At 44.8% G+C, this 10,468-nt stretch overlaps 1 protein-coding gene across 6 annotated transcripts in view; it reads left to right on the forward strand.

The window, feature by feature from the left end:
* The window catches only part of LOC147033541 (CD27 antigen-like), a 71,993-nt gene that overhangs the window by 34,681 nt on the left and 26,844 nt on the right, over positions 1-10,468 (forward strand). For 5 of the 6 annotated variants that reach the window (XM_085856246.1, XM_085856265.1, XM_085856238.1 and 2 more), the window contains one exon: positions 4,617-4,678. In XM_085856246.1, the coding sequence (XP_085712372.1) occupies positions 4,617-4,678 (62 nt within the window). Of the gene's footprint in view, positions 1-4,616; positions 4,679-4,787; positions 6,318-10,468 lie in introns of those variants that run through there. The other variant, XM_085856284.1, reaches the window with a different exon arrangement.

Here is a 10,468-nt window from a genome sequence, read left to right on the forward strand (position 1 = left end):
AGATTCGCAGCCCGGTGAAACACGAAGAAAACCCTTTAACAACGGTGGGGAAATCTATCTGTACATAAACTTACCGGCATAACTGATCTGGGAACCTTTATGGTGTATTGCGAATTTCCACAGCCGTAACAATATTATGTGTTCCCTTACAAGGAATTCCAATGCAGGAGGAGGCCATTTGGCTAATCAAAGCCTGTGCCGGTATTGCCAACCCATGGTTATCTGGACATTATCCTTTTTAAATGCTGAACATCAAGCAAGGAAGTGGCACATAACATTTAATAAATGTTTGGTATAACCTCCAAGACTCAGAGCAGACACTCGAACCATTATGTCACTGAGCCCAGTCAAAGTTCAAGTTATAGACTAAGATATGGCAAAAGTTAAATATTAAATTCTCTTTCTCTCTCTCCAATGATTTTGGTTCCCTCCCTCTTCTTTTCCTAATGATCTTTTAAATTACCATGCTTATGTGTGTCCATGTGGCCTGATTGTCCCACTCCAATTTCATTGCTTTCTCACACCCACTCCCTTCCCTAATCCCCCTCTAACTCCTAAACTTTCCCGATCCTTCTCTCTTCCATGATCCCCAAACTTGTATGTAAAAATGTGGGTCAACCCCCGAGAGTAATTTTTTTTGTTTGTTTTGTATTCCTTGTCGAGGCTCATGTGAGAGTTAACACACAACACACAGCAAGGGGGGCATGATACAAGGGTGGAGGGAGTGGGAAGGACAAAACAGTGGGGGAACAGAGACATTAGGAGATCTGTGGAAGGGAGAGGGATGGGATGGGGATCATGGGGAATAGAAGATGGACATTGCAGGGACTATCAGGAAGGAAAGCAGGGAAATTGAAGGAGGTGGGCTTGTGTCGATTAACTGGGGTAGAAAAGATCGAGGATTTGGATGGGGGATGATAAGAGGTGGTGGTGAACAGCTGTTTTGAAGGCCTGGAGGGAAGAATGGGAATGAATAGAGTGAAGGAGTTTATTCCAAAGGCGGGAAAAGAGGAATGAAAGAATGAAGGTGAGCAGTGATTCGTGATTTTGATAGTTTTACCAGAAGGGGGTAGTTGGCGGAGCTTGAGTGCCCTGTGGGAATGTGGTGGGGACAAATCACAGAGAGAAGAGCGGGGGGGGGGTGAGGTTGGAGAGGAGACGAGAAGACAGAAAGACCACCGACCAACCTGCGGTGATGGAGACCACCAACCTGCGTTGGTAACCAACCAACGGCAGGATATTCAGAGAAGATATCGCCACGCTACCACCCCCCCCCCATCCATGTCAAGTACAGATAACATCCTCGGTTATTATATTTTCTAATTATTGAATGTTTATATCAGATCATTTACTGAGTGAGGGTTTAGTCGAGAATTTGAAGTGAAGAAAAGGTCACTGTAGTGTTCGTAAGGTTGACTTGCCTCTTCTAACTTCGTGAAGCTCCAGAATATCGTTGCCAGGTTCTTGGTTAAAGCTCAGAAATATCTCTGATCTTCAAAACACTTCACAGATTCACTTCTACCCAACAACGGGTCGATTTTTATATATTGATGATAATAATTAATTTCAAACATAACAAGAAACCGGTCCCCATTGGCTTAACTAGCAGATACCCATCTACGACGGGTATGGGGGAGAGGACGGATTACAATACTCGGTTACGGGAGTTTCTTTGGATGTTTTGTGCCGCATTCATCAGCTCAGTTCATATTGGTGGCATGTCTGAGTGCCCATGGTAGCGTTTGAGACTGGTCGCTTTAGATTGTTGGCCTTGACACATCGTGCCGGATGAGTAACACTAACGATTTGACATATTCATCCTTTCTATATTCCTTTCATCAACAGATTAACAACATGGCAGGATAAAAGTCGTAAATGCTGAGTTGAACAAACGTCCTGAACTCATGGACTTAGTTAAGTAAATCACGTCATCTGGGACCTGGCCGTCGGTTTGCCGCCGAACGCTGCTGATTGTGACATCATCGATTCCCTCTTTGTAAATTCTATCTATATTCGATTTTTTTTTGAATCCGCTATCACCTGCGTAAATACATGGAACACATAATGTGAAGATTTTTGGAAGTATGAACAGAATATGTTTGGAGAAAAGTGTGTTAGACGTTCCAGGCTTACGCCCATTATATTATGATTACTACTTATTTCCCAGAAATTAAGCAACACTATCACAACAGGAGGTCGGATAAAGAGTTTTGGCAATCGAACATTCTTCAGATTTTTTTTTTTTAATTGTACTGAAGTTGAGGCTCGAGAAGAAGCAAATGTTTCTCAACAGTGGAACTCACCTGGTCCAAGAAACAACTATCCAGACCCATGCAACAACTCACCCAGATCACTTTTTAAACGAAAACTGATTGATTTGTTCAAAGACACGACACATCCCTCTCAAAGCACTTATTCTTTCCTCTTCTTTAACGGCCACTATTATTCCCACTCGTGGGGTTAGCCAGGGAAAGCTTGGCCCAAGTCTTATTTTGGACAAGGACTGACCTTGAATCTGCAATTTGTACTCACAAACCCAACAATTATATGGCACAGTCAGGACCACATTTCGGTAAGGACCAACGGGACATTTGTCCAGGGCCAAAGCTAAAAACATACAATTTATTTATGTATTTATATATAAAGCGAGTATTATTTATTCCCTTGCTGTCTCAATGTTAGCAGACATGGGAGAGAGGAATTCCTGGTATAAATACAAATAATCCAACGTTTTATTAAAAACACAAACAGTGATACCAGACAAGCAATAAGTGACATACGAAACAAATCACATGTCCTTTTATGGGAGGATCACGATCAGCATCATACATCAAAATGACGCAATCATGCAACTGCAAACGACGTAGAATTGTTTTATACAGTTTTGAATTGTAAATATATTTATATATTGTTTTATACATCGACACAGACATATAGGCAAAAGGAAATAAACGACGAAGACACAGAGCCAGAGACAGAGAGCTGGAAGAGCCAGAGAAGTGGTGTATAGCTTAATACTAAGTGCACCTACTCTTAAGTTAGTCCAAGCAGAAGACATCGACCTGTCACTTATGGTTAAATTACTGGAATCTCTAAAATCATATCTTCATAACATTCGTCATGATTTTAATGATTATGAAGAATGCACCATCCAATTAGCAGTTGAGAAGACTTACCAGGATGCAACTTGACGGGAGAGGCGATTGCCCAGTGCTTTGCAAGATGGACCAAGTTACGCTGATGTGCATCTCCAGGGCAGACACAAATTTTGCGATGAGACTTTCATTTAAAAAAAAAAAAACCCTAGATATGCTTTCAATGCATTGTCAGCACCAAACAGAAGCCTATGTCGATGTACAAAATCTCTCTATCGAGTGCAGCCTGTGGCTGCGAGTTGCATCATTGGTTGGGACGCAGCTGTGCTGCTGATGCAGTGTCCCCCTCACCAGTGCACTGGTACTCATTTTGCCGACCTCGGAAGGATGACAGGCTGAGACAACCTCAGAGTGTATTAATTCAGCAGCCAACGAGGCTTGAACTCAGGAGCCGAGGATCTCAAGCCGCCACCCAAACCACTACGTCAACACCAGGCTGATGTACACAATTTGTTTGGCTTTCTAACCGAATTTCAAGACATGTCAGCACATGATATTCAGAAAAAAGCTGCTGCCCTCTTGTCCACTTCTCCTTCAGATTTGGATTAATCTCTCCCAGCAGAAATCCCCACTACTCTAAATATAAATCTCCACTACATTTTCACTACTCTAAAGTCCAGGATGCTGTTAAACATAAATCCAACTGTGGGCACAGTTACTACCAGTGAACTGTGTGCCAAGCCCAAATAATATTCAAATCCATGCTCCCCTTCATGGAAGTACTCAATAATCATCCACAAAACAATACAATAATGAGCTTGCCATTTTCATCAATGTTCCCATCTTCAAAAACTGCACACATTTTTACAATTCGCAGAACAGAGCATAATTTATCACGTTGAAATTGAGGGACGTCCTGAATGATGGCATCACTGCATGACCTCAAATTAAATTGGCCAATCACATCCTCCGAGTTAAGATCGATTGGCGCTGCATGCTTCATGGAAGCAACAAAAACGCTGTGCCATATGAATGTCCCCGCAGAAAAAGAAAAAACAATCCTGTTTTTCTGATTCTAGCTGAGCTACACCCATCAATGGAAGTATACAAGCACAAGGGAAGGTGAAGTTGCAGAGCAAGCCATTGAGTGCTTCGATTTGATACAAGGTATCACACCTGACTAACTCACAGTTGTCCCAGAAAGACAAAGATCGACAGGGCAAAGACGAGGCAACAACGAAAAAACCCTAAACTATGAACACAGGTATGTACAGTGGAATGTAAAATATGCCAATAAGTGTCAACGATTGAAAATACACCTTTAAAAGTTTCAGTTAAATAGTCTACCAATTACTATATATAGGCCGTGGTCTCCTCCAGTCCCAAATGTAGATATATCTATCGGTATGTAAGCTATTTGTAATATAGGGTCACCGAAACCGAATGGAGTCATTGATTAGGCATCCATATATTTGACCAAAAAAAAATAGTAAATTTTATAATGTTGATATGTATTTGCAGCTGAAGAAGCCAATGCAGAATTTGCCCGAAAGGAGGGGCAAATAAGTGATGCTGTAACACAGGTGCGTATCACACAAACATATCTGACGAGGTGTTGACATCGCCAACGAACTTGTACTGGAAAGCGTTGTTGCATATCTGTTGACTATCCCTTCCTCTTCTTTCGTACAGCGAACAAACAAGTGTTGGTTTTCAGCAAGTTCTTCCCCATTTTGCATGTAATTTCCATTGTTGAAGCCTGGATATGAGATGCAATATTGATGTACAGGGTGGGGCATTTATATCTGATGGTTTATTATCCTTAAAACTTTTTTATTTCTGAACCAAATAAAATACAATTTCCATAAAACATAGGCACATACTTCAAGTTTTAAAAATCAATTTTGATTCTTTATTTCTTAAAAATTACATCAGACAAATGGGCCCCTTTTGAATTTGTGCATTCACGACAGCGGATCATCGTATTGTTCATTACCGCAGGCAATGCCTCTTGATCAATAGAGCGGATGGTTGGTTGCAGTGATGTTTGCCTTCAATTCATCGATTAATGTTGGATGTTCTTTCGAAACTTTGTCCTTTAGAACTCCCCAAAAGAAAAAATCTGGTGGAGTTAAATCTGCCAAATGAAAGTGTGCCTCTGTCATGATGACCACGTTTGTGAAATTGGCGTGCTCATTGCATTTAAAAAAAAATTTTAATTTAGAAAAAGAAATGCTCATTGCATTTAAAGTGCTCGATCATTAAAACCTTTCAGGTATTATCTGTAAAAAAAAAAAAGAAAACAATAGGTAGTTATGCCAAGACTGCTTCCGGCTGGAAAGATTGCAAATGTGTTGGATATAAATTCCCCACCCTGTAGAATAGCTAAACTTTGTGCAAAGTTAATGTAGTCATATTAAGGGGAAATAACCCTATACGAGTTCTGTACAGCAAAAAAAATCCAAGAAAAACGCATAAATAGTTTTATTTCTTATTTTATGCAAAATAGAGTTTAACGCTCGCAGAACATCCACTTGAAAATTGGGTTGTTACTCAAAAAATGAGACCTTTGATCTGCTACAGCCCAAAAACTTCATCAGTAAGTACTAAGTACAACCTCGAAACAAATAGCTAGTGTGAGGTGGCTGAAGGTTGTGAACACCAGAAAGGTATTAACTCTGTGTCGAGAGCTGAACTCATGCACATCTCGGAAGGTAAAATGCTGAAAATGCAACTGCACCAAGTCTTGAATTAAGGTAAGAATCTCACATTTATTGCCAAGATAAGTTTGTTGCTAAGGTGTTTGCCATAGTAGTTGTTTTTGAGTTTTTACATGAAATCTCGATCCACTTTTCGAATGTGTGTCAAAATTGAGCTTCTCTCGACATTCCATCATAAAGGGTCACTCTATGTTTTCATTGTTCATGATTATACAATATACAATCCAAGTTTTGGCTTTCTTAGAATGAAGTCAGTCAGTGACTCACTGGAATAACTATCACAGAGAATTTTCCGATGTGTTACTCTTTTGCAGTGGTTTCCAATGTAACTAGTGTGTGTGTGTGTGTGTGTGTGTGTGTGTGTGTGTGTGTGTGTGTGTGTGTGTGGGAGTGTGTGTGTGTGTGTGTGTGTGTGTGTGTGTGTGTGTGTGTGTGTGTGTGTGTGTGTGTGTGTGTGTGTGTGTGTGTGTGTATATATATATATATATATATTTTTTTTTTTTTAATGCTATGTATAAAGTGATTGTGTGTGTTTGAGACAGTCAGAGTTAACATTTTGTGATAGATTATCAAGATCAGAGGACAATTAAACATATCACTGGCATGAAGTGTGCAGTTGCAAGGGTATTTTGAGATATTTATACTGTGTATTGCTTTGTCAACCAACATGGGCACATCGCTACTTTCATAAATTTGTGCCACAATGTATTGTTTAACATTATCCCAAGTTTCAAGATTCTATGTCGAAGGGGGAGTGCTGGTTTCGTTAGTCGCTGCATTGCTGTTGCTATTTTGGTTGCTATGGAAACACGAATTTCTCAGTTCACACAAGTTTCTGGCAATGTCATCAAGCATATTCAATATCCTGAGACCCTAGGCTTTGATTTAATCCATGAGGACAAATTATCTTTTACCTCGGGTTGGGGCACCCCTCGTTTTTAGTGTGGTCTGCTGCTGCTGCACTATTACAGCCACATTGGTCTTTTACAGGAGACCTCAAGTGGCCAAGAAATGGGGTGAAAAACCTCGGTGTTTTTTTTTTTTTTTTTTTTTTTTTTTGGCTCTTATCAGTACTCCACAAAAAACCGGGAATGATTGGTAAATCAGATCAACTCATAACTTAACAAATGGAAAAGGTTGTGTGTGTGTGTGTGTGTGTGTGTGTGTGTGTGTGTGTGTGTGTGTGTGTGTGTGTGTGTGTGTGTGTGTGTGTGTGTGTGTGTGTGTGTGTGTGTGTGTGTGTATTGTTACGAATTTCGGCCGCCCGGCGTGCGATCGGCCACGTAACTCAAATCGCGACGCGTCGCCCACCGGAACGGACATTTCAGTCATGACCCTCTTGGAAGCACCGCCAAGGAGCTAGCCAAGGGTGGGGGTTTAACCTCACCACAACCCAGTCCGATTTCTATCCGCGTGAAATAAGGTGAATCGTCGAATGTCGATATACCTAAGTACCTGCGCGGGTAGCGTACCGAGGAGTTTTACCACGCCGCAAGTCGACTCCGGACACAAACCGCTTAAGCGGCTCATTCCGTGTTGCAGGGATAACCGAGCGGAGTTATCGCCGACCTCGACGGTTCAGATTATTTATTGGGTGTCTACACCCACTACCAATCCCTTACGTGATGCAAGATGGAACTTTCAAACGAAGGAAAGGACGCAACGAAACAGGAAAACAGTTCAACAAGCAAGTAGTTTATTACACACGCAGACAAGGCACGTATTTACAGCCATACAGTGAAAGCAAGCACGTATATACAGTCATACAGAAAAAGCAAGCAAAATAGTTACCACCGAATAAAGCAATGTGCAAGCACTTATTCAGGTTTACTTAAAAGACTGGCGCCACACACACATTTACACAAAAAGCAAATAAAAGCCACCCTCATGTGCAAGGGGGCAGACAGGTCCGTCGACCAAATGTACGTGGGACCTGGGTGAGCGGCCAGGTCCACGAGACCGAAGGGGTCTTACCCGCGCCCTCGTGGCGCGATGGCGGGCTCACCGCAATGTCAGCGTAACGTGCCTGACTCCGTGCCCCTGGCATGGTCGGTGAGGTCCTTTAGGCGTGTGTTGCGCAGGCACGTGTTCGTCGGTCGACACCATGGTTGGGGCGGGGAGCAGATGGGGTTACCTGTGCTATCTCAGCGTGGATGGGGGAAATTGTTGATGCTCGGGGTGGAGAGAGGGGAATGGCGGACGCTCCGTCCCGCTAACGGGGCCTTGGGACCGCACCGACTCCGGCGAACTCTCGCTCGTGAATTCTCTTCCACGTCCCTGCTTCACTCCGCGACTTGTCCCTCGACCTCAACTCTGAGCTCCGTCCCCTTCGCCGTCAGATCCCCGCAAACACACGACTCGGACTCCACGACCTCCGTCTTCACTCGACCAGCCGCCCAACACACGTGAGTCGCCTTGTGCTCTCGTCTTTATTGACCGGGGGAGGAGCGTGTAGGTAAATTCATGGATCGAAACGCGCTTGGAGGCGGGGCCACGCCACCCGATGTTCAGCCATTGGTCGGGCAAAAAGGGGGCGTTCGCCTCTCTTGATCCAAATTTCCTCCGAAAAGGAATCTACATGCATCGCGCTTGGGCGCGGGGTCACACCGCCCGACGCTCGCCCATTGGACGGAGAAAAAGGGGGCGTGAGCCTCCCCTGATCCGATTTCCTCTCCCGTAAAGGCATCCATTTGTACTCGCGGCTTGACTCGTTCGGCAACAATCACCGAACGGGCCCTGGACCACACGACGTTCGGTGTTGACAGGTGGTGTGGTTGATGGTTGTGGAAGGACAAAGGCGAAGGTGGTGGGGGGTTTGCTGTGGTGGTTTGGTTGTCGGGGGGTGATTGGTCCAAAATAATGATAGATAAAGAAAAATGGCTAACTCAAAGCGTCGCAGCCTGGATGAATCGCACATATTCCCTCTAAACAACGGGTGTGGACTAACTACACATGAACTTATCGATATATGTAACGTGAGGACCTTTCTGGTGTATTGCGAATTTCCACAGCCGTAACTATATATATATATATATATATATATATATATATATATATATATATATATATATATATATATATATATATATATATATATATATATATATATATATATATATATTGTTACGGTTGTGGAAATTCGTATTTCACCATAAAGGGCCCTCAGGTGAGATATCTCCATAGGTACATGTGTAGTTAGCCCAAACCCGTTGTATAGAGGGAATATGTGTAATCCATCCGGGCTGCGACGCTTTGAGTTAGCCATTTTTCTGTTCTATCTTTTATTTCAAACAAACAGCATCTCAACAACTACGCCATCCCCACCACAGCACCAACCACACGACAACAACGCCACACCACCACCTTCGCCTTTACCTTCACAACCTCATCCCACATCATCGCTTCTCCGGCCATTCCCGCGCCGCCTGTGAACACTGAACGTCGGGCTGTCTCGGGCCCGTTCAGCGATTGGTGCCGAACGCACCGAGCCGCGAGCGTGAATGGCGGCCTTTCCGAGGGGAAAATTTGGATCAGAAGTGCTTCACGCCCACTTCCCCTCCGTCCAATGGGCGAACGCGAGGCGGCTTGGCCCCGCCTCCAAGCGCGCATAGGTGAAGTCCGTTTATGCAAATAGGCGGATCCAGGGAGGTTCACGCCCCTTTTTTCCTGACCAATGGCTGAACAGAGGGTGGCGTGGCCCCGCCTCCAATTGTGTTTTGATCTGCATATTTGCATATTGGCTTCTCCTGCCGGCTATAAAGGCGCGAGAATTACCAGGTCGGGAGTAGTTGCTTTTGGAGACAAGGAGCGTTGCATTGCTGGAGTTCAGTCGAGTGCTCGCGGTGGAGCTGCAGGCGGCGGGTCGGGGCAAGGAAGCTCGGGCCCGAGGCAAGGAGGACGGCGGTCGGCGACGAGGTTGCGGTGTGGGGGATCGCTCGTCTCGTCGCGGGACCCAAGCCATCAGCCACTCCCCTCCCCGAGGGCATCAACAATTTCCCCTTTCACCCCCCCTCCCCCCCACGCTGAGATAGTGCAAAAGGGAACCCCGTTCCTCCCCCACGCCAAACGTGGTGCCAACAAGCACGCCAGGGGGCCGGAGTCGGGGCACAGCGGCGCGGACACTTTCCGGCTTGCCCGCCAACGCGTCACGATGACGCAGGTAAGACCTCCGTGGTCTCGCGGACCTGGCCCCTCCTCCAGGCCCCAAGCACATTTGGCCTACGGGCCTGTCTGCCTCCTTGTCTGTGAGGGTGTCTTCTTTCTTTTGCTTTTGTGTAAATGTGTGTTGGCGCCGTCTTTCAAGTAGAACTGTGTAAGTGTTGCCGTGTGTACGCGTGTGGTCGGTTTTAACCCTTCCTTTGCTTTCTATGTGCATTTTGATTATTGTGGCTGTATATACGTGCTTTCCGTGTGCCGCGGAATAAAATGCTTGCTTGTTGAACTGTGCCCGTTTCGCTTCGTCTCTTCTCCATTTGAATCTCCATCTTGCATCACGTAAGGGGTTCATAGTGGGTGCAACATCCCGGTATCCATCAAGGCCGACGATAACACCGCTCGGTTATCACTGTAGCATGGAACGGACCGCTTAAGCGGTTCGTGTCCGGAGTCTGCCTGTGGCGTGGTACGATCGCTCGGTCAACCACTCGCGCAGGT

The sequence above is a fragment of the Eptatretus burgeri genome, chromosome 2, assembly GCF_056783735.1.
Source record: "Eptatretus burgeri isolate ZD-2024b chromosome 2, Ebu_testis_v1, whole genome shotgun sequence".
Lineage (NCBI taxonomy): Eukaryota > Metazoa > Chordata > Myxini > Myxiniformes > Myxinidae > Eptatretus > Eptatretus burgeri.